We start from the raw sequence: 23,152 nt of genomic DNA on the forward strand, positions 1-23,152 counted from the left end.
AGAGACCAGAGGCAGCGGCTGCCCAGAAGACTCCCAAGGAAAAGAGAGAAGGCTGAGGGAACACCACAAGGAGGGTGTTCAAAAAGGGGTGAACTGGCTCTGCAGGCAAGGGTGACATAACTGGGCTTCTGAGCCCCACAGGGGTGCTGCAGAAAGAATGCAGTTGGTCAAGGGAGCTGTGGACCCAAAAAGGTTGAAAACCTGTGGGCTAAGGAGTAAACCCTACACAAATCCGGAGTGTATTCCCTAGGGACGGTTGTATGGTGCCTTGCATGTCTCCTTCCAGCAACACCGGCAGCCAAGCTGGTACCAAATGTATTGCTCTGTTTTCCTTTGGACTACATCAGAGTCCTGGGGGGGGGGGGAGGTCTTGTCTGCACAGCCCAGGACCTCCATACGCACTGCCCAGGCTTGCGATTGTCTCTAGAGAGAGACAGGTGCCAACAGCACTTTAACTGACAGCTCTACAATTAACAATTTAAAATAAAAAAATGTTAGCGAGCATAAAGCTTACCACTAGGTCACTTAACGATATCCAACGTCTTCACATTCTGTGTTAACTCCAAAGCTGATGGTATTGTCGCTTACTAACCCCACCCGCTGTACAAAAAAACGCTTATACTCATCAAAAGCTCTTTCCCCAGCTGTCTCTTGTTATTTTTATTTACTATCAGAGCTCTGTCTAGGCGTTGTTTGTTTTCAACGCCCAGCTTAGCTCTTAAATGAGAGTCTGTGTTGGTTGCAGGTTCTCATTTATGTTAGCCATGAAGCTCGCCAGTCACTCTCAGCCTGCCTCACAAGCTTGTTGTGAGTGCCTAGGAATGGAGGGGGAAGGCCACCTCTGGTGCCCTGGCAGAAGGGCAGGCAAAAAACCAAAGGAGTAACAAGCAGCAGCTCTTTAAGCACTGCGGCTTGCCTCTTTCATTCTGAAATCCACTCCAGTTGGGGGCTCCTGAGGCGGAGGCGGGGGAACCAAAGGAGTAGGGCCATTAGCCCATCTAGACCAGTATTGCCTACACCGACTAGCAGCTGCTCTCCCATCCTCTCATAGCCAGTGACTCAACCTGGGGGCCTTTGCAAGGAAAGCAGCGCTCTCCCATGCAGCTAGGAGATGTAGTAGACCGGCTCTTTTGAGAAGCAAGGCTGAGGGACATGGCTGGTCTCTGCAGGGGAAGGAAAGGAAGGGACCTCGGGGTTTTCCAGGCACCCGTGCAAGAAGGAGCGCCTGCTTCTGGTTTAAACCTCGCTCACCAGAGGAGCTGCAAGTCCAGCCGGGGCCGCGCGCGCGCGCTTCCCTGAGCGGGAAAGCAAACACGGGGGAAAGTCTCCTGAGGGGCGCCCTCCCTGCTCTCAGAATGGCGGGATGATGAGAGGCGCCCTCTAAGGGACAAGAGACCCGGGGGATCCACCTCCCACTGAACTGAGCCTGAGGGGGGGGGACACGACTTAATTGGAAAGAGGATCGCAGCTTCCTCGAAGGGAGCCTTTGACCTTGAAGCTTACTGCTGGCAGGGTGGCTTTTTGCGGTCGCTCCAATTTGGGGCGCAAGTACCCGGTGGCTTCGCCCCCAACCCCCGCGAAGATGCGGCTTGGGGGGCGCGCGCGCGTTTCCACCAGAATCTCTCCTTCGCCCCCTCCCCGGAGCGTTGCAGTGAGAAAGGGAGAGTCTCCCGCTCGCCTGCCGCTGTTTTTCTCCACGTGCCCGCCGCCAGAGGCAGCAGCGTCGGCGGCGGGCGGCCGCGCCTGTGCGAGCAAGTCTGGCGGCGGGATGGTGGCGAGGTGCTGCGGCTGCCGCCGGGCCCTGGCGGTGGTGCCTCCCGGCGCGCTCTGCCTGGGCGCGGCGCTCAGCGGGCTCTTCAGCTTCGCCTTCTTGGCCGCGGCCCTGGGCACCGATTACTGGTACCTGGTGAGCGTGGACTCGGCCAACAGCAGCGCTTGGGACGCCGAGCAGCTGAGTTCCCACTCCGGACTCTGGCGCCTCTGCGAAGGTAGGGCTGCGCCGCGCGCGCCTTCTTTCCGCGGGTTCGCGACGGGAGCAGCCCGCGCTTCCCTTGCCCCTGGGATCCGGAGAGGAGGGTGCTTTTTCTGGGATCCAAAGTGGATCGCGTCGGGGGTCGAGCGCCCCCCACCCCACAAAAATAAAAACCTATACACGAGCTTAGGCTTGCATCTGCCGGTTTCAGTAGTCGTGAAAAAACTTTCTGCTAACGGAGGAATCGCCGTCGGGTCACAAAATGGATCGCTTGGTGGTGAGTAGTTGTGGCAGCCGGCATTCCTCTGCCCTACTCAAGTCTCTGCGTCCTGGAGACGTCTTGATTCTGCTTCACCTGTTTGTTTAGGAAGATAGGACGCTGCATTTCTAGTCCGCCTAGGTCAGTATTGCCAACACTGGCCGGCAGCAGCTCTCGAGGTTTTCTCACGGAGTTCTCTCACCGTCGTCCCTGGAGATGCCGTGGATTGATCCTGGGACCATCTGCATGCAAAGCAGGTGCTCTGGCTGCCCTTTCCCCAAGCCCCTGCTCTCCTACCCACCTGGGCTATCCCGACGCTCACCTGCAACTAGCTGTACTCCCTGGTTTGTGTATACATTTGGGGGTGGGGATCCCAGTGCCTTAGAATCGCAGTATCCTGGTTAAGGCGAACTGGAATTGTTCCATCCCTTTTTGCTGGCAATCGAAGAATTTCAGCCATCCCGGTGGTGCTTTAGCGTTCACGGATTTTCACGCATTTATAACTTTCTGTGCTGGGGCCGAGGGGTGAGGGTGGGGGGAAGAGATGAAAAAAGGAAATAACTGGATTGCAGCCAAGAATCCGCCCTCCTGGAGAGAAAGGAGGGCTGGGGTGTCAGAGAGGAGGAAAGGGGAGGGGGAAGCGGAGGCAGCGCTTTCTTCAGCTCTCTGTTCAGAAGAGAGACCCGATTGAACTTCCATCAAAGATATGAAATGTCAGAGGGACGCATCGAATGTTCGCTTTCACGCTCTGGCGCCCATCAGGAGTTCTGACGCCCCTCTGGGCTCGTGTGGATATGCCCCCTGTGGATATGCCCCCTGCTAAATAAATCACAGCCGGGGGCGGGCGGAGTAGAGCCTGCTCTCATCTGAGCTGTGCTCTCTCGGAGGTCGCTCTCACGCCACCTGTTTATCGAACAGCCATCCTGATTTGTTTTGCAGGAGTCCTTGAATCAAGCCGTTGTTATTCCACATTTTCCAGTGCATGGACGTAGCCGGGGGGCGGGGCAGCTGCCCTCCCCCAAATCAAGTAAATAAAACTAAATGACCAACTGCGTCACTGTAACTTGGTTCTTGCCCCCCCCCCAACATAAAGACCTCCACCAATAAATCCTGGCTACTCCCATGTTCCAGTGTGTCCTATTCTCCCACCCCACACTTTCCTTGTCGCAAAAGGTCAGTTTTGCAGGAACTATAGTTCGTTAATGGGGCTGGGAATTGTGGCTTTGTAGGGGGAATGTAAAGTTTCTGGGATTCTTGAGAAGGTGTGTGAGTGTGCCATGTGCTTTAAATGTATGGTGTTGATTTGCCCTTAAATTGCACAGGCTGAATTGGTTGGAATGTGATTTGAATCCGACCCACAAATAGCAACAGTCCAGAAGTACATTTACAACCATACAGCTGAGGTTGGAATTTTCCTCTCTGTCAAGTTCAATTCCTGTCATTCTCAAGCTGTTTGGTTCTGGGATTTTGGAACCTTTTGGGTCAGCGGAATCTTCTGCTGTGCATGAACACCAGTTTGCCCTATTGGGAGGAAAGGGAAGGTTCAAAGTCCTCCAGGCCTTTAGAGCGAGGGCTCCCAAACAATGGTCCGTGAGATTCATTCAGGTGGTCCATTCATACTGGTCTTTGACTGCTTCTTTATTGCCTCTTTTTCTTATACTGTAGGCATTTTATTGTATGAACTTGTAGACATAGAAGAAGCAATGTTTTTTTAAAAAACCAATTAAAATTAAAAACCATACAGCACAACACATTGCAATTACTTAAACAGGCAGAAAAATAATTATGTGCTGTGCAAAGACCATCAGAAGTTTTCAAGTTGCTAGCTCCACCCCACACCTGAAGAGTGCACTTCCTAGCCCCAGTTCTTACTCCTCCATTGCAAAAAAAATGATAATTCAGGTACCTTGGATGGATACAAATCAGAGAGGGGAATGAAGGAGCTGCTGCGGCAGCAATGTCATAGGGAGAAATGAGTGTGAGGCAGGTCGGCCAGCTGCTTTGATTTGCTCACCCAGTGGAGACTGGTCCTTTAGGGCAAATGGGGCCCTGCCTCACCAACTTCCCCCAGACAGCACCACACCTGCCTTGGCTTTTTTACTTACAGGCAGTCCAGGGGATGGTACTGGCTTTCAGCTTCCTCCTCCTCCTCCGTCTACATTGTCCTTGGAGAACTCAGCAGGAAAGAGGATGGGGCCAAAGCTAGAATTACTGTATCTTTTGCTCCATAAGACGCACCTTTTCCCTCCTAAAAAGTAAGGCGTCTTATGGAGCGAATGCAGGCAGGAGGCTCTGCTCAGCGCTCCCTTTAAAGAGCCGCATGGAGCGTGTGTGCAGCTTTTGGGGGCTTTTCCCTGAGAAGAGAGAAGGGACTGACGGGCTGCCCTCTGTCCCTTCCCACACCTGGAAAAGTCAGCAAGAGCTGCTGCCAGGCTCTGCTCAACGCTCCCGTGTAAGGGCTCCCTTTCATCCCTCATCCTGCTTTGCTGGGAAGCCAGCAGAACAAGAGGTGCTGCGCAGCTATCGCTCTTGCTCTGCTGGCTTCAGCAAGAGCTGCACAGCTTGCTCTGCTGGCTTCTCAGCGAAGCGGGAGGAGGGACGGAAGGGTTTAAAGCAAGAAAAGCGAGAGCCGCTTACATGCTCTGCGCAGAATATTTTTTTCCCTTGCTTTCCCCCTCTAAAAACTAGGTGCGTCTTATGGTCAGGTGTGTCTTATGGAGCAAAAAATACGGTAGTTGATTTTGTCATTGGCTCAGGCTCCGTCTACTGTTGATCTTGCTGCCTACCACCCCACCCATGTCAATGGGCACCAGCCACCACTGTGCTCTCCCACCTATCTTATTTCCTATCTTATTGACAAGAAAGGCTCTGGGCTTAATAAGAGGAGTCCCATGGTAATCAACCTCAACCCAGTTACCTCCACCTCTCTTGTCTGTTCAAGGTCCCAGATATATTATGTGTTGGAGATGTAAAGATTCCTGTCTAGGTTAGCACTGCTGAAGCTGGGAGGCAGCATTTTGGAATGGCAAACTCTGTGGCTGGATCTCTGATCATCCTTTGATGCTGTTCCTCTCCTTGTCACTTCCCCCCAGGGCAGAACGCCTGCACGCCTCTGATAGACCCGTTCGGCACAGAGAGTTGGCAAGTTCCCGCATCGCTCCAGCATCTTATATGTGAGTAGGCAGCCTAATGTGGGCTCAGCCTTTTGGATGGTGGTGGGAATCTCTGTATAGCAAGATGGAGTTTGGAAGTGTGTTCTCGGGGTGGGGGTGGCGTGATGAAGTTGGGTAATTTTGGACCCTGGACTTTGTGGTTATAGGGGGCAGTGGCGTAGCATGGGGGGTGCAGGGGGGGGTGGCCACACCGGGCGCAACATCTGGGGGTTAGGGTTAGGGGGCGCAAATCCACGGGTTAGGGGGCGCAAATCCACAGGTTAGGGGGTGCAAATTACTTGCCTTGCCCCGGGTGCTGACAACCCACGCTACGCCACTGATAGGGGGGATCCTTTTAGATGGCTGTGTGTGTGTGTTACCACATTGACTGATGTAGGAATGGCCACCAAATTGGTCAGCTTTAAAGAGGATTAGACAAACCCATGGACAATAAGGTTGTTAATGGTCATTAGCTATGATGGCAATGTTCTGTCCACTCTGTTGAAGGCCATATGCCTCTGAAAACCCAGCTGCTGGGAATCCCAAGTAGTAAGTGCCCTGCTGCACTTGTGGCCTTCTCATAAGCATCTGCTTATCCAGTGAGAATAGGATACTGGGACTAGAAGGCCTTTTTGCCCGATCCAACAGGGTTCAGTCATGAAGTACAAAATCAACCTTTATATTCTCTGTTCCCATCACTGTTCCATGCTCTACAACTGCTCCATGTTAGAGCAAAGCAAACAAATTAAAAAGGAATGCAAACATTCTCCAACTCCAATTTAAGAAAATACACTCTGAGCATATACAGCTTCACATTTTAAACTCACTTGGGTCATAGGACCGTCTTGACTACAGGGATGATACAGAGCTTGCATTTGCTGAACACATTTAAGTGGGAATGAATCCCATTTTGTGGTAGAAATGGATCGCATGTTTTTTTAAAGAAAACAAATAATAAAATTAGTATCTGTAACCCTGTACATGCCTGGTCAGCTCACCCCTGGCTATAAAATGTTTTTAATGATGATAAAAAGTAGCAGCAGCAACAAGAAAGGATATTGTGGTGGCCAGGATGAGCCCCAGGTGCTGGTGCTGGGCCTGTTTGCTGCCATCATCTGCCACACTTAAGAGTGGTCATTTGGGGGCACCTTGAGTTGCACCACTGGTGTTGAGTCTCAGAGTGTGTTCACTGTGCCACCTTAGTGGTCAGTGAAGCTGGTCCCCCCTCCCCTTCGTCTTTACCCTAGGCAAAAGTGTCCACACCTTGGTCATAGACCAATCAGGCAGAGTTTAAGGACTTTAATCTGTGTGAAGCTGGTTTGAGAAACAGCTGCATCCGACAGTGGTATTTTATAACAGGATTAACGCCTGTTTTAGATAATGTGTGAATACGGATTAAATACCCAGCACTGGAAAAGCAGTAGGTGCACAGTAAGCGGGAGTGTGAGCCCAGCCTTTATCGCTGGAGGCCCTTCTGTAAATCAGATTATGGTTGGAGACGAGCACTGCTTTGGAGGTGCGAGCAGGGCGATTTGTTTCTTGAAATAAAATGTCACGGGGAGGAAACAGAAAGGTGGGGGGCTCTCCTTCATCAGAGGCTTTTAAAAAGCAGAAGCTGGATGACCACCTATCGGGGATGCTGTAGCAATAGGGTCCCTGGATTGCCCAGTGGTTGGACCCAGTGACCTCTAGGGTCATCTGTAAAGCTGCATTCACCTATTCTCTAATACACCACCCTGCTTTCCCCCTCCACTGGATGTCCCCCTCTTCTGTCTCTCTGCCAGCCATGCATCGAGCCTTTGTAGTCCTGCTGCCTCTCAGCCTCGTCTTGATCGTCTTTGGCTGGATCTGTGGGGTCATCGGTTCCTTGGTCCAGAGCTCCCGTCTTTTGCTCTTCACAGGCTGCTATTTTCTGCTGGGTGGTGAGTGAAGCTATGTCTTTGGAGCGGGGGAAACCAGGTTTTCTTTCTTTATCAGTCTCTCTCTCCCCACCCCTCGCAACATGGCAAAATGTCATTAAACACTTGCTCTCAGGGAATACTTAGCAGATTCTGTCTTAGTGCCATCAGGTCACAGCTGCCCCTTGGTGAGACCAAGGTGCAAACGAGTGTGCTGTGGTCTTGGTGCCACGGGAACCACATATTGTCTCATCATCGACTCCCAACCTGTCCTCACTGCCTTTCCCCTTCCTTGAAGGCAGAAAAAGCAGGACTCTTGACTGCTCACAACAGCAGAGGAGCCTTCCCAGAATCCTTTGCAGAAGGGATGGGGGGACCTGATGTTAGGAGCTCAGCCTACACTCGAGTGGGACCCTGGTAGAGACACATGCCTAGCTGGCATGTTCTCTCCCTCCTGGTCGATTGTTCAGGAGCTTCAAAAGCTTTCTTCAGCCCGAACATCACAGCAACCGATGCCAACAGACATCAGCACACTTAGGGATCCGCAGTCTTCGCAGCTTGAGTAACAGACCTCAGCAACTCAGCATTTTGGCTAATCTACTTTATTTACATATAAACACACACGGAGCACTGCAACATGGCTCCCTCTCTCTCTAGCATCAGACAGCAAAGAGAAAAAGAACAAAGGACAATAGTCCCACTTCACGGAACACAGTAATACAAACATCCTGTCTCCGTCACTTCCTACTCTGTGGAGTCAAAACATATACCCTCATGTGATGGACAACAATCCCATGACTGCAATCACGGAGCAGGAATTCTAACACCTGTTGGTTTCCAACTCTTGCCAGCCCCCAGCCACTAAGATGGAAACTGAAGTCCAAGCACACCTGGAGGGCCACAGGTCCTTTGCAAGCGCCGGGGATAAGCACTTGATCCAAGCTGACTTACACTGGGACAAGGAAAGTTCTTTGGCTGGTGGAACCGCTCTCCTTGCAGGCCCCATGTGGGCATGGGTGGTCTGACGATCAAGTAGATGCAAAAGCTAATCTCTACTTGCTATCCTTCATGCCACTTATTCGAGAACTGACTGCAGACTGGATTCCTGATGATGTTTATTGTTAACACAGCTCTATCTTACAAGACATGTGGAGGTTGGGGAACCCTAGCCCAGTGGTAGGACAAATGAGGGTGTCCCAGATGCAGCCACTGGCCTCTTCCATTAAAAGGGTCAGGTGATGTGAAAGCAGCAGAGGTTTAGCATCAAGAGTTATCCTTTTCCTAGAGGGGCCTTCTCTGTAGTGGGGCCCGCCCTGTGGAACACCCTCCCACCAGATGTCAAGGAAATAAACAACTATCTGATTTTTAGAAGACATCTGAAGGCAACCCTGTTTGGGGAAGTTTTTAATGTTTGATGTTTTATTGTGTTTTTAATATTCTGTTGGGAGCCGCCCAGAGTGGCTGGGGAAGCCCAGCCAGGTGGATGGTGTGTAAATAATAAACATTATAATTATTAGGGCTACCTTCCCAAGTTAATGAGCCAAATCTGCATATAGATTCAATCGCACCCCACTAAAAAAAACATGAGAATACTGTATCATTCAATATTATTCGGAGCATCCATCATGTGAATAAATCCAGCTATTTTAGTTGTGATGATGATTCGCAACAATAATATTTACCCTACTGCCTCTGACTAATAATAGTAATAATAATAATTTCTTATTTATACCCTGCCCATCTGGCTGGGTTTCCCCAGCCACTCTGGGCGGCTTCCAACAAAACACTAAAATACAATAACCTATTAAACATTAAAAGCTTCCCTAAACAGGGCTGCCTTCAGATGTCTTCTAAAAGTTTGGTAGTTATTTTTCTCTTTGACATCTGGTGGGAGGGCGTTCCACAGGGCGGGTGCCACTACCGAGAAGGCCCTCTGCCTGGTTCCCTGTAACTTGGCTTCTCGCAGCGAGGGAACCGCCAGAAGGCCCTCGGCGCTGGACCTCAGTGTCCGGGCCGAGCAATGGAGGTGGAGACGCTCCTTCAGGTAAACTGGACCGAGGCTGTTTAGGGCTTTAAAAGTCAGCACCAACACTTTGAATTGTGCTCAGAAACTTACTGGGATGCTCCTTTGAGTTATCATGGTTAGGAGCAGCATGGCATGAGCCCTGATCGGGGGCAGTGTCTGCTACAGGACTGGCACTGACCCGTCCCCTTTCCCCCTCCCCCCAGCACTGCTGACCCTGTCGGGAACCAGCACCTACATCTGCTACTCCAGCGCAGCCTTCGCCGAGACAGTGCGCATGTTTGACCAGCAGCGCTTCGAGCACGTCCGCATCGCCTTTGGCTGGTCCCTGGCCCTTGCCTGGCTCTCTTTTGGCACCGAGGGGTTGGCCGGCATCCTGCTTCTCCTGGCTGCTCGGGGGCTCCGCCTGAAGCCGGATGCCTGTGTGGTGTTCATCTGATGCATTGTCAGGGCTGTGACATAACCCTACTCTGCTTGATTGGCCTTCTTGGGGTGAAAATTCCACCGCTGCCGATCCCCCTCTTGTCGTGCAGCCACAACACGTAACCTGCATGGACCGCAAGGTGTTACGAAGATCTGCTTGTGGGTGTGCCAGGCTGAGGGATGCATGTGGAAGGGGCGAGGGACCCCCATCGATAAGGCGCAGCGGTTGCCATCTTTACATGCTGGGTTCATTACTCAACTCTTGGTGTGCAAGCAGAGCTGAGGAAGAGAAACAGCTAGGGCCTTGTTCCTCACCCAAGGGTAGGAGGCCTGTGTGACCCATCCAGATGTTTCTGGACCCCAGTTTCCATCAGCCCCAGCCAGCATGGCCAATGGGCCTGGGGTGATGGGAGCTGTAGTCCAGCAACATCTGGACTAGCTCCCCATCCCTGTCCTAACTCAACACCTGAAGGATCCACGGCTCCTTCTCCCTGTTTCTTGGTATGCATAGCTGATGCTCCTTCCCTTCCAAGCATGCCCATCTGCTTGTCCTCCTCAATGCATCTGGGGCCTCTTGAATTAAAAAGGGCTCCGGTAGGAAGAGGTGCCATTTATTTAGTCAAAGGATTTCTACCCTTCTCCTACAGCTGGAAAAATGCTCCCAGAGCAGCTTACAGAAATCAGTTGTAAGGCAGGGTTATAATCGAAAAGACGTGGCATGCAAGGAAAAAGGGAATGGGAGGGAGGAGGAAAAATAAAAAAGCAAGCTCAGGCTCCTTTTCTGAAAAGCTACAGGTCGTAGCTGGCAGGTATCCCTTAGCCTGAACAGAACAAGAGCAGAGCATCCCTGGGAAACAAAGCTCCCTCCCCATTCCCTCAGGATGCAGGAAGGCTGTGGGGTGGATGGGTGGAAGCCATGTTGGGACCATTTCCTGCAAGGCCATGAAGTGATGCAGCTCCTTTGGTCTGGCAACAGAATCTGTTGGCTGCCAGAGCCGCTCCTGGAAACGGGCAGGCTCTCCCACTGCTGTTCCCCCATAGCAGGTGGCTTGGGAAGCTGAAGTCTGCTTCTCTCCTCTGTAGAGCCAGATAGGGCTGGAGCCATGTGGACCACGTCTTTAGCTAGGCCAGGGCTGACCAATCACAGGCTTGCCTTCTCGGCACGCCCTGGCTTGTTTCAGACTGACGTCCTGCGTGCCAACTTGGCTTCCGGCCCGCCAGACTGGCTTCAGGGTACGCCGGCGCTTTGCTGCTCCCACTTGCCCAGGACAAAGCGCCACTTGCCCTCAGCCAGCTGCGTGTCTCGGAGGGAGACGTCGCAGTGCCAGACGGCACGCAGGCGACGCTCGCCCCACGGGAAAAGCCTCACGCTGACGGCTTGGCCTGTGGCGGCCACCTCCTCCTCACTCACGGCCTCCAACATCTCACACAGCTTGGCAGGGGTCAGCCCAGGAGCCGAGACGGTTGCCATGACGATGTTGGTCTCCACGGTGGCGGGGTTTACGGAGCAGAGAGGCGAGCCCAGGGCAAAGGCACCTGTAACGGGAAAACACTTTTGAGTGGGGATGGCGAGTGGGGATAAGTTATCGAACGACAGGATAAATGGGTGGGTGGATAGGGAATTGGGAGAGATCCTCATCCACTAACAGGGAGGGCTGGCCTGCTGAAATCTGAACTGAAAGCTGACCCTAGCATAGGAGGAGCTGGAGAAATATACCCTCCGAGCCTTGGCTCAAGGGGGCACCCTGTGTCAGCGAAGGGGTGGTGAGCCTCGATCGCCCAGCAGAGGTTAAAGGTAAAGGTACTCCTGACCATTAGGTCCGGTCGCAGACGACTCTGGGGTTGCGGCACTCATCTCGCTTTATTGGATGAGGGAGCCAGCGTTTGTCCGCAGACAGCTTCCGGGTCATGTGGCCAGCATGACTAAGCCACTTCTGGCGAACCAGAGCAGCGCACGGAAACATCATTTACCTTCCCGCCGGAGCGGTACCTATTTATCTACTTGCACTTTGACGTGCTAGGTTGGCAGGAGCAGGGACCGAGCAACAGGAGCTCACCCCATAGCGGGGATTCGAACCACCGACCTTCTGATCGGCAAGTCCTAGGCTCTGTGGTTTAATCCACAGCGCCACCCGCGTCCCCCCAGCAGAGGTTAGGCGCTATCAATCCCTCCCTTGGCCTCAGAGAACAGGCACCTTGGGCGAAGTGTCTGGCATTGTGATGATCCCTCTTCAGCGTCTCCTCCACACGGCTCAACCCAACCAGGCCAGCGGCTGCCAGGACCCCTGCCTGGCGCATCCCGCCTCCGAGGAGCTTCCGCACGCGCCAGGCTTCGGCGATCAGCTCTCCGCTTCCAGCCAGAAGTGCCCCGGCTGGTGCTCCCACACCCTGTGTCACCGAAAAGAGAAAAGATGAGGTTAGCCAGTGTGGAGGCTGCGGAGAATCCCAAACCTCTTGGCCCCTCATCTAGGGACTCTGCGTGGAGAAGCTCTTGCACAGCCCCTTCCACTAGCCTCTATCTAGCTTTGTTAGAATCCTGCTGCAAAGTTCTGCTGAAAATCCAAGGACGGATCGCAGAGGTTTCAAACACGTTGCCAGGGAAGGACTGCAGTTCTGCTTTGCATGTGGATGGTCTCAGGCTCAGTCCCCAGGTAAGGGCTGGGAGGGACCCCTTTTTGGAATCCTGGGGAGCCGCTGCCAGTCAGTGTAGGCAATACTGAGCTGGATGGAGCAGCGGTCTGGCTCAGCTTCCTAAGTCCCCACGGTTAGGTGAGCCTCGCAGGTACCGCGCTTGCACTCTTCCCCGAAATCCACCCTGTTCAGAGCCACAGCAGAAACCACCTACCTTCGAGAGGCACAGGGAGATGGAGTTGCAGTGCTGCGAGATATGAGCCGGCGGCACTCCCAAGGCCACGGCGGCGTTAAGCACCCTGGCGCCATCCATGTGAATCTGCAGCCCGTATCGCTGGGCTACCTGGTGCACCTGTGTAGAGAATGGAGCTCAACCAACAGCTTAAAGTGGGCTTCCTCAACCTCGGCCCTCCAGATGTTTTTTTGGCCTACAACTCCCATGATCCCTAGCTAGCAGGACCAGTGGTCAGGGATGATGGGAATTGTAGTCTAAAAACATCTGGAGGGCCGAGGTTGAAGAAGCCTGACTTACAAGGCTTGCGACAGGCAGAGGGGAAGACGTCTCAGAGCTGGTGGCCTTTCTTAGGGGCATTGCAGGTTCTGCTTTATGTGGAGATCAGGGCCACTGCTCTGCGAGAAAACTAAAAGACAATCTGGGGTTACTGCTGGTAGGCAGGCTCCTATGATCAGAGGAGATTGCTCAGTGTCCTTGAGCCCAGACAAGGGGTGCAAAGTTGTGGGTCTTCCTTTATCATCATCGCTTCCTGTAATAACAAACTTGGGTGGCGCAGTGTCTGGTGGTTACAAAGAGTTTTTTTAAAGCAAGGAGCCCCCCCACCCGCTAAAATAGGGTCGATAAATATCTAGAGATACACTCCCTAAGTATAGAGGTATGACTAAAACCTCCCAAAATGGCCTCACAAGGACCTATGAATTTCCAGGGCTTTACCAAATTAGATGTGCCATCTTAAGGGTGACAGTAGGGGTGGGAGAAGGAAACGAGATAAGGGTGGGGAAGCCAATAGGAAACAAACTGGAAGTGTGGATTAAGGTGAAAAGTGGGGGTGGGGGGAAAACCCTCCACTACACATGCATGCATTTTGGGTGGAGTCGAGATACACTGCAACATTTTTTAAAAAGTTTTATTTATTGTGTAAATAAACACAACTATTTAAAATATTGATAAATAAATACAAACGCTGAAAGTACTTGAATGAATAAAACGTTATTCATGCTACCACAGCCACTATTGCTCACAACACCCACCACAACGAAAAGGCTACTGGATTTTCTGAAAGAGTCATAGGTTGAAAGGGACCCTGAGGATCGTCTCGTCTCCAGCCCCCTGCAATGCAGGAATACGCAGCTGTCCCATATGGGGACTGAACCTGCAACCTTGGCATCATCAGCACCACGCTCTAACCTGCTGAGCTATCCAGGCTCTCCCAGTCAGTTGGGTTAAGACTGGATGAATGACTCATGGTACTCACCTCTTGCAGGTACTTAAGGGGCAGCACCCTTCCCCCAGCCGAGCTGTGCGTGTTCTCGAGGCAAATGAGCTCAGGGCGGGGGTGGTACCGGCTTTGGTGGGCCCGCTGGATCTTCTGCTCCAGTTCATCCAGATTGATGATCCCGTTGGGCAGGTCCTGTAATGCCTCTGAATGGGCTCCCGCCACCTGGGTGAGAACAGAGTGGGTGGGTGGCCTCAGGCAAAGCCTGTACATGGTAAATGCCTCATGCTGATAAAAGCTTTTACATTAACTCTGATGCTGTTTATGGTGAATAAACACGTGGTACCCAGTTTTGTTGAAAACCAAGTTCTTTATGGAAAGGTACAAGCACATATGCAACCTCTCTGAATGAGCCACGGCCCCTGACTGTTTGTGATAGTGAAGCCATCTGGTCTTGTAGTGTTGTAAACAAAAATCTGCCCTTAACCCTTATGGGGTATCCAAGAGCCCATATAGAGTCCTTACGTAGGTTCCCTATTGGTAGGAGAAAATAACAGAGGCCAACCACAGAATATTGAGATGCAAAGCAGCTAGTAAGCCTGATCTTTATTGATCTGTTGCAACAGGGGGCTCCCCTCACATGCAGGAAGGGAGGAGGAACCCAGAACAAAAGTGTGCCTGCCCTTATATAAACATTTTAAATTCCCTCCCTGGAGCTCAAGACCACCCCTCCATACATCATACATACATCACAGAAAAAGCAGTCTACAGCAGAAATCTGAGTGCGTTGTTTATCTCATCTGACAGGTTACCTGTTAATGTTCACTTGATTGGATACCCTGGGGAGCCTTGCCAGTCTTTTGTAATGATAAATACTTAGTTCCTGAGACAGGTCACAGGCTCACCCTATTCAAACACAGACATACCCTTAAGACAGGATTTGTGAAGGAAAAGTAAATGGGGAGGCTTTTCCATTTTCCTTTGACCTTGCAGACAAAACATTTGGTCAGTTTGGGAATCAGAAATGGTTTCAGGTTGATCTTCCTGTGCTGATCTATGTATGTGCTTGGCTGGTTCATTTATGAACATTTATTATATATCTAAGACCTTAAAATTCTTATCACAGTAGGGAACAAACTTCAGAACCTTTGAGAAGGCGAACTGATTGGTCAAGAAAAATCCTGATGCTTCCTGATCAAGCAAAACGAAAGCTGCAATTATATCGCCATTGAACAAGGCAGGGCTTAATTCAGAGCAAAGAAGCCTAGCCTTGCACTATAAGGCAGAGAGGTTGTGTTTGGGCTGCCTAGGTGGGCAGGAGACATGGGGGGAGCTGATAGGAGGCAGAGGCAAGTGCTGCCAATATGTCTTTTGGAAAGTTAGGAGGACTGGAGCTTGGGCTTATTTAAATAGATTAATACACAGAAGTAGTAGTTTTGGAGGTGCAAGCAACCTCAACCCAAAATGTTGCGTTGCAGTTTTTGTGTTGCGCTCATATCTAACGGCAGAAGTCACAGCATGTTAGTCTTGCGTCTAGGTTCTAAAATGCATTAAATATACCGTATTTTCCGCCCTATAGGATGCACTTTTTCACCTCCAAAAATGAAGGGGAAATGTGTGTGCGTCCGATGGGGCGAATGCAGGCTTTCGCTGAAGGTTGGAGAGCGAGAGGGGTCGGTGCGCACCGGCCCCTCTCGCTCTCCAGGCTTCAGGAAGCTATCAGCAAGCCTGGGGAGCCCGCAGGAGTTCCCGCAGGGCTCCCTAGGCTGCGGATAGCAGCCTGCTTCCCGGAGCGCGGGGCGTGCTGGAAGCAGAGCGCCCGGCGCTTCGCGAAGACATCTGCAGCCTAGGGAGCCCTGCGGGAGTTCCCGTAGGGCTCCCAAGGCTGCGGATAGCAGCCTGCTTCCCGGAGCGCGGGGAGCACTGAAGCAGTGTGCCCCGCGCTTCGGGGAGACATCAGGCAGCCCCACAAGCTCGGGGGACAGCAGGGAGGTGCAGCATCGCCATCCTGCTGTTCCTCAACCTGGTTTGGAGGCTGGCGCTGGGCAGAAGCGCGCTTCTCCCCAGCGCCAGCCCCACAAGCTCAGGGGACAGCGGGGAGGCACAGCACCGCCATCCCGCTGTTCCCCGACCTCGTTTGGATTCCCCGACCTGGTTTTGGGGGGGAAATAAAGGGAATTTCCCCCCCTTTATTTCTCCCCCCCCCAAAAAAAACCTAGGTGCGTCCTATGGGCCGGTGCGTCCTATGGGACGAAAAATGCGGTATTTAGGTTCTGCTGCGGTCATTGGGACCACTGATTCAGGATCTGAGTGCCAGAGACACACAGCAATCCGTGCTAAGCATATGGAAGAACAGAAAATAGGGCAACCTGCTGATAATGCAGAAAGTGTTTGAATCCACAAGGCAGCTTCCTGTAAATACTGATTCATGCAAGGACCGCAAATAGCTTTCTACTCACAAGGGGGAAATCCCTTGGTTGGATCAATCAAATTCAAAAGCCATGCACTGGCATTGCAGCAATGGAAGCGTTGCAAAATATAAGAAAGGGACAAATCACTAAAGCATCTGTTGGTGGATGGCGAGGCATGAGGAGTCAATAAATATCCCATACCTAGAAGGAATCAACAGCACCTAGCTTAATCTCCTGTGCCCAGGGTTCCAGATCCTTCTAAATTACCAGCAGAGAAAATCCAGGGCTCTAAGAATAAGACACGGGGTGCTTATAATCTCCAATTCTCAACAGTGGATCAGTGAGTTTGTTTCAAAAGCTTAGTGGAAAAGACTGTTCTGAGAAGGTATTTGCAGGCATAACATGCAAGCATTCTGGGAGGTCAGCTAAAAAAAAACCATAGGAGGTAACAAGGCTAAAAAAAAACATAGGAGGTAACAAGGCAAATCATTAGAACGAAAGGGGAAGACAATTTCCTGTTTGGTTCTTTAGTAGTGGAACAATCTTCACACAATGTTATCTTGAGCTGAGCACAGAGACACTTGTGCCTGAAGTCGGGAACTGTTACTATCCAAGGAGAGGAGGGTGCAGCTTGTGCTAATGGCCACTAGAGGGAAGCACATCACCAGGCTTCTCACTCCTCTGGCCAAGGTTTGAGTAAAGACCTGGACAGCTGCGTCCTCACGGCCCCTTTGCGAGACTGTGGCCACATTTGCCTTGGCAGCTGTAAGTACATGATCTTTGCCATGTCTCTGGTTCCTCGTTTTTGAGATGGAATATGGGTAGAAAGAGACACAATGAGCTTCGGTGATGGCCGGCGCTTCCGGGTCCCCTCCCAGCATCACTTACCTGTGCATACCCTCCGTGCTCAAACACATGGATGTGGGACTCCCTCCCAAGCAGGAGCTGCGCCCCTCGCCTGCGACAGTGGCACATGACTATGGTAAGAGAGGACAAGGGTGAGAACTGGGGGGTCTATAGTGGGGATAGGGGAAACACAGAACTAAGTCAGATGGCAAGAGAAAATGAGGATGAATCTGTCATAGTGATCCTTTCCACAACTACCGTATTTTTCGCCCTATAGGGTGCACCAGCCCATAGGGCGCACCTAGTTTTTTTGGGGGGGGGGAATAAAGGGGGGAAAGCCTGAGCTTCCCCCGACCCCAGAACAGGCTGCTATCCGCAAGCCTTGGGAGGGCTCCCAATGCTTGGGGACAGCTGCCCGAAGCCCGCGGTGCGCCCTGCTGCGCTCCCCGGGTTTCGGGCTGCAGGCTGCTGTCCGCAAGCCTTGGGAGCCCGGCGGGAACTCCCACTAGGCTCCCAAAGCTTGGGGAGAGCTGCCCGAAGCCCGGGGTGCGCCCTAATTTTTGGAGGGGAAAAAGTGCGCCCAATAGGGCGAAAAATACGGTATATAATGTAGAATTGTACTTTCTTGGGCTCCATGATCACTGCAGATGGTACAGCAGACACGAAATTAAAAGACGCCTGCTTCTTGGGAGAAAAGCAATGACAAACCTAGACAGCATCTTAAAAAGCAGAGACATCACCTTGCCAACAAAGGTCCGTATAGTTAAAGCTATGGTTTTCCCAGTAGTGATGTATGAAAGTGAGAGCTGGACCATAAAGAAGGCTGATCACTGAAGAATTGATGCTTTTGAATTATGGTGCTGGAGGAGACTCTTGAGAGTCCCATGGACAGCAAGAAGATCAAACCTATTCATTCTTAAGGAAATCATCCCTGAGTGCTCCCTGGAAGGACAGATTGTGAAGCTGAGGCTCCAATACTTTGGCCACCTCATGAGAAAAGAAGACTCCCTGGAAAAGACCCTGATGTTGGGAAAGATGGAGGGCACAAGGAGAAGGGGACAACAGAGGACGAGATGGTTGGACAGTGTTCTCGAAGCTACCAGCATGAGTTTGACTAAACTGCGGGAGGCAGTGGAAGACAGGAGTTCCTGGCGTGCTCTGGTCCATGGGGTCATGAAGCGTCAGATACGACTAAACGACTAAACAACAACAACAGAGTTGGAAGGGACCCCCGGGGACATCTAGTTCAACCCCTTACAATTCAGGAATATGCAGCTGTCCCATACGAGGCTCGAACCTGCAACCTTAGCAACTATCAGCACCATGCTCTAACCAACTGAGCTAACCAGGCTGCCTGCTTCGCTGCTGCTTTCATCACTCCTAGGAGATCCCTGACCTGAAGGAGTCAGTAATGCTTATTCCAATCTCTCCAGCACCTTTTAAGAGTGCAGCGGTTAGGAGCTCTCATCTCACAGTCAAAAATGTTTTGCCTAGTAATTCTAAGGCTAGAGAAAGCCTCTTCGGCAGGGGGTTGAGGGTGTATATTTTTCTTGTACATTGTTGGCATTGTTGGTTACCAATGCTGGTAACCCTCTGGCCCTCCAGAAGGTGTTGAACTACAACTCCCATCATCCCTGACCCACGGGTTCAAGGTGGTGTACGTGGTTCTCCTCCCTATTTCATCCTAACAACAACCATGCGAGGTAGGTTAGGCTAAGAGAAGGTAACTGGCCCAAGGCCACCCAGTGAGATTCATGACTGACTGAGGATTCGAACCCTGGTCTCCCAGGTCATAGTCCAATACTCTAACCGTTAAGCCACACTGGGAGTCTTGCGACATTTAGAGGGCCACAAAGTCCCTGCCACTGATTTTATAAATAATAACTGAAATAATAAAAACAGAACTAGAATAATTCCCAAAATGAAACACTCTCTCCTGATAGCTTCATTCAGGGGTAGGTGGGGCTATTTGCGGTTTTTTTTTTAATGACTGAGTCTTAAGGCACAGCCCTTACAAGGAGACTTAGGTAAAGGTAAAGGGACCCCTGACCATTAGGTCCAGTCGTGGCCGACTCTGGGGTTGCGGCGCTCATCTCGCTTTATTGGCCGAGGGAGCCGGCGTACAGCTTCTGGGTCATGTGGCCAGCATGACTAAGCCGCTTCTGGAGAACCAGAGCAGCACACGGAAACACTGTTTACCTTCCCACCAGAGCGGTACCTATTTATCTACTTGCACTTCATGCTTTCGAACTGCTAGGTGGGCAGGAGCGAGCAACGGGAGCTCACCCTGTCGTGGGGATTTGAACCGCAACCTTTTGATCGGCAAGCCCTAGGCTCTGTGGTTTAATTACATAATAATAAAACAGAGGGCATTAAAGTTATAGGCAGATCGCATATGTATTTATATGCCTGGTGTAAATAAGGGCTCTGATCCAGTGGAGACATCTGCCAATGGGAGAAGAGGGGGATCACCACGGTACTGCCCCCACCCAATCAACTTCAAAGCCTTGGGGGACCTTCCAGAACAGGATGGAAGGTGGTACGAAGGGCTGCAAGGGGAATCAGCTCCGATTGCTTCTTATGAGACTTACCAGCAATGAGGTTGGCCATGGTGGCTGTGGGGACAAATAAAGCCCCTTCCATCCCAAGGAGATCGGCCACTACTCTCTGCAGTTCTGAAGGGGGAAATAAGAACACAAGGACAAGAAGAAGCCACCCTCGAGTTTCAGATACTGCATGGGGTGGGTGTGATGTCAGAAGTTCACAACTGTTCACAGAATCAGGATATTTGAGTTTTAACACTTCCTACTCCAGGTTGCTGAAGCCTCTCTTGGCTTTTAATATATATACAGTGGTGCCTCGCAAGACGAAATTAATTCGTTCTGTGAGTTTTTTCGTTCTGCGAGTTATATTTCAGCCAGTAATATAAACAAAACGTAAGTGGACTGAATATTATTCCCATGAACAAGCTCCTTTCAGACAAGTTTGGGGCAATTTCCAGAGGGGTAGTCTCTTAAAAACAACAGCAAAATGACTTGTGACACTTCAAAACTTCAAAGGCCAACGATTTTATTATGGCACAAGCATTTGCAGACTAGGCACGTTAAAATCACCCATGGAGCTTAGATTAATTCTTCATGGAGACAGACATCCAGCAGCCAACATTGGTCCTTAAAGCCACAGGAAACTATATATTATATGACAATAAACAAAATCCAGGTGTAGAGCCTGTCTTTCCATAAAATATTCAGGGCGGCTCTTTCCATCTGCTCCCCTCCAAATGAAACATTTTCCTTGGAAGGTATTGTATTTTTATGTTGCGAATTGCCCTGTGATCTTTGGATGAAGGGCAGTATAAAGGTAAAGGGACCCCTGACCATTAGGTCCAGACGTGACTGACTCTGGGGTTGTGGCGCTCATCTCACTTTATTGGCCGAGGAAGCCAGCATACAGCTTCCGGGTCATGTGGCCAGCATGACTACGCCGCTTCTGGAGAACCAGAGCGGTGCACAGAAATGCTGTTTACCTTCCCGCCGGAGCGACACCTATTTATCTACTTGCACTTCGTGCTTTCGAACTGCTAGGTGGGCAGGAGCAGGGACCGAGCAACGGGAGCTCACCCCGTCGTGGGGATTCGAACTGCCGACCTTCTGATCGGCAAGCCCTAGGCTCTGTGGTTTAACCCACAGAACCACCTGCATCCCATGAAGGGCAGTATACTAATTTAATAAGAAGAATAAATAACAAAAATAAATATCTGACGTTCACAGTGCCATTGCTTTGACAGCTGGGTCTTGAAAATGAGCAGCCTTGCTTCACAGCATTAGGCACAGATGCACCCCAGCCTGTGGCAGCATGGAGCCCTTTGCAGAGCCTTATCGCCCTGGGGATGCCCCTTTTCACCCAGACTCACCATTGACCGTGGGGTCCTCCCCGTAGTCGTCATCCCCCACCTCTGCCTGGGCCATAGCTTGCCTCATCTCGGGGCTCGGCTGAGTCACAGTGTCACTGCGCAGATCCACCACGTGGCACTCAGTCCCTGCTGGGCGACTGGCATGGTAACTATGCTTGCCCACTCTTGGAGCGGGGACAAGGGAAGAAGCCGGCTGCTTGGGCCACCAAGGTAGACTGGCACAATGTTGCCCAGTGACTGACTGGCTGTATGTCCTTAACAGGATCTTCATAAGCCAAGGTGACCTGAGGCTGGCACTAAGAGACTGGCAAGTAGAGCTTGGGTGGGCTAAGATGCTGCAAAAGGTCTGACACGGACCCTTTCGGCTCATAAAGGTGTCAACACCCTGGTACCAACAGGGTGGTATGGCCAGGCAAGCACCAAGTCCCTGGCACGGTCTGAGTTGATGCATGCAAGCTTTCGATATCTGGCTGCGATAACCGTGCCCCGAGGGCGCCAGGGTGGTGCCCACGCCCCACCGCCTGCGAGAAAACCGAGACAGAATAGCCCCTGGCTGCCTGCACCAGCCAATGGGCTGGCAGGAGTCGCTGCTGAACCCAGGGCAACCAGCTTTGCAGCTGCTCTGTGCATAGGCTTCCCCGCCGTGGCTGGTAGCGGGCGGAGTAGCGGAAGCCCAGCAGGAGCAGATGCGGGCATGGAGCTCCTTGCAGAGGAGGGCACGACCTCCGCGCCTGACCATTTCTCCCCCGGTCTGCAGCGCCGCCACCAGCGACATCGCCGCTTCTTCCGCCCAGCACCAACTGGGCAGAGTCCAAAGCTGCACGCTCTTCCCCTAAGGAGCCAGACTACAACTCCCAGCATGCTTCGGGCGCCGGGATTTCGCTCTGCCCTGTTCCCACAGCGTTTTGGGAGTTGTAGTCCCAGTGCGGAATACAGCAAGTGCGACGGGATCTTTCTCTGCCCCGTTCGCGTGGCGTTTGGGGAGTTATAGTCCCGGTGGGAGTTATAGTCCGGTTTAGAAATGGCATGGCAGCCTGTGCGGGATGGGGGAGGCGAGAAACTGCATTTGTGAGAAGCCATAGGACGGACAGTTCCAGTTGAGGTGGGGGGGAAGGGTGGTCCTGCTCCTCCTCTCCCGCCCTCCAACCAACCCAACCCTTTCCTCCCCTCGACGACGCCATCAGCGGGCGAACCCCGTTCTCTCCCTCTCCCCCACATAGAATCATAATTTTAATTAATTTTTTAAATTATATTTTTCAAAAAATAGAAATTAAACAAAGAAAAACAAAGAACAATACATAACACTGTAAACACACCTATATACATATTTTCCAAAATGAAAAATAATAAAAAGAAAAAGAAAAGTAAAAGTAAAAAATATATAGAAAAAAGACCCAAAAAAGAGAAAAAATACTTTTCATAACCTGGAATATTACCAAATTCTTGCTTCAGTTAGTGCAATATATAAATCTTAGTTAAAATTATATAAAAGACTTCCACCGCATTCACCCCACGTCTCTTAGTTGTCTTACTCGCATTTACATCTGTTCTTCAATCATTTCCCTTCCTTAGATTCTTTCATAATCAATCAAATCTTTATGTTCTCTGTATTCTTTACAAGGTTAGTCTAGTATTTTAATTCAGAAACAATGGAAATGCTTAAATGATTATTTATACAAGCAGGGCTCCAGTACGAAAATTTGGTTGTGTCTAGAATCATAGATTTGTAGAGTTGGAAGCGACCACAAGGATCTTCTGGTCCAACCCCGTGCAATGCAGGAATCTTTTGCTCGACATGATGCTCGAACCCATGACGCTGAGATTAAGAGTCTTATGCTCTCCCAAATGAGCTATCGCAGGGCCACTACATTTAAGGCACCGGTCATTCAACTTTCCCTCGCGCAGGAGGAGCGACATGCCCCCTCCCTCTTCCCTGAGCGCTCATTGGCGGTTCTGGCCAGGCTGAGTAGCGTCATCCGCACACTGATGACGTCTTCAGATTGGAGCCAATGGCAGGCTTTCCGGAAGTATCTCCCTCCTCAGGCGCGCTGGTTGTTGTAGTCCGTCCATGCCCCTTATCTCTATAGTAACAGCGTACGCATGTTTCCTTCCTCCACCACCTGCCTTTGGGCGTCTGGTTCAGCCGAGGCAATGGAACTTTGTCGCCCCCCCC

At 51.3% G+C, this 23,152-nt stretch overlaps 2 protein-coding genes across 3 annotated transcripts; one reads left to right on the forward strand and one right to left on the reverse strand.

Moving 5' to 3' along the window:
- Positions 1-1,528: 1,528 nt before the first annotated feature.
- Positions 1,529-13,566, forward strand: TMEM235 (transmembrane protein 235). 2 transcript variants are annotated; one of them, XM_083430324.1, is made up of 4 exons: positions 1,529-1,988; positions 5,324-5,404; positions 7,168-7,305; positions 9,511-13,566. In XM_083430324.1, exons 1-4 carry the CDS (start codon positions 1,583-1,585, stop codon positions 9,741-9,743), a joined length of 858 nt encoding a protein of 285 aa, XP_083286450.1. In that variant the 5' UTR covers positions 1,529-1,582; the 3' UTR covers positions 9,744-13,566. The 2 variants fall into 2 exon arrangements, with proteins under 2 accessions (XP_083286450.1, XP_083286451.1); XM_083430325.1 differs by having other exon boundaries at positions 5,329-5,404; positions 9,511-9,643.
- LOC310672704 (uncharacterized protein) lies at positions 10,513-22,049 on the reverse strand. The gene is made up of 7 exons (XM_083430282.1): positions 20,980-22,049; positions 19,658-19,741; positions 17,109-17,197; positions 13,849-14,034; positions 12,573-12,710; positions 11,923-12,115; positions 10,513-11,263 (listed from the first exon to the last, which is right to left on the reverse strand). The coding sequence occupies exons 1-7, from the start codon at positions 21,752-21,754 to the stop codon at positions 10,956-10,958; spliced, it is 1,773 nt and encodes a 590-aa protein (XP_083286408.1). The 5' UTR covers positions 21,755-22,049; the 3' UTR covers positions 10,513-10,955.
- Positions 22,050-23,152: the final 1,103 nt, after the last annotated feature.

This window comes from Podarcis tiliguerta (assembly GCF_965153285.1).
Source record: "Podarcis tiliguerta genome assembly, chromosome: 2".
In the NCBI taxonomy this organism is placed as follows: domain Eukaryota; kingdom Metazoa; phylum Chordata; class Lepidosauria; order Squamata; family Lacertidae; genus Podarcis; species Podarcis tiliguerta.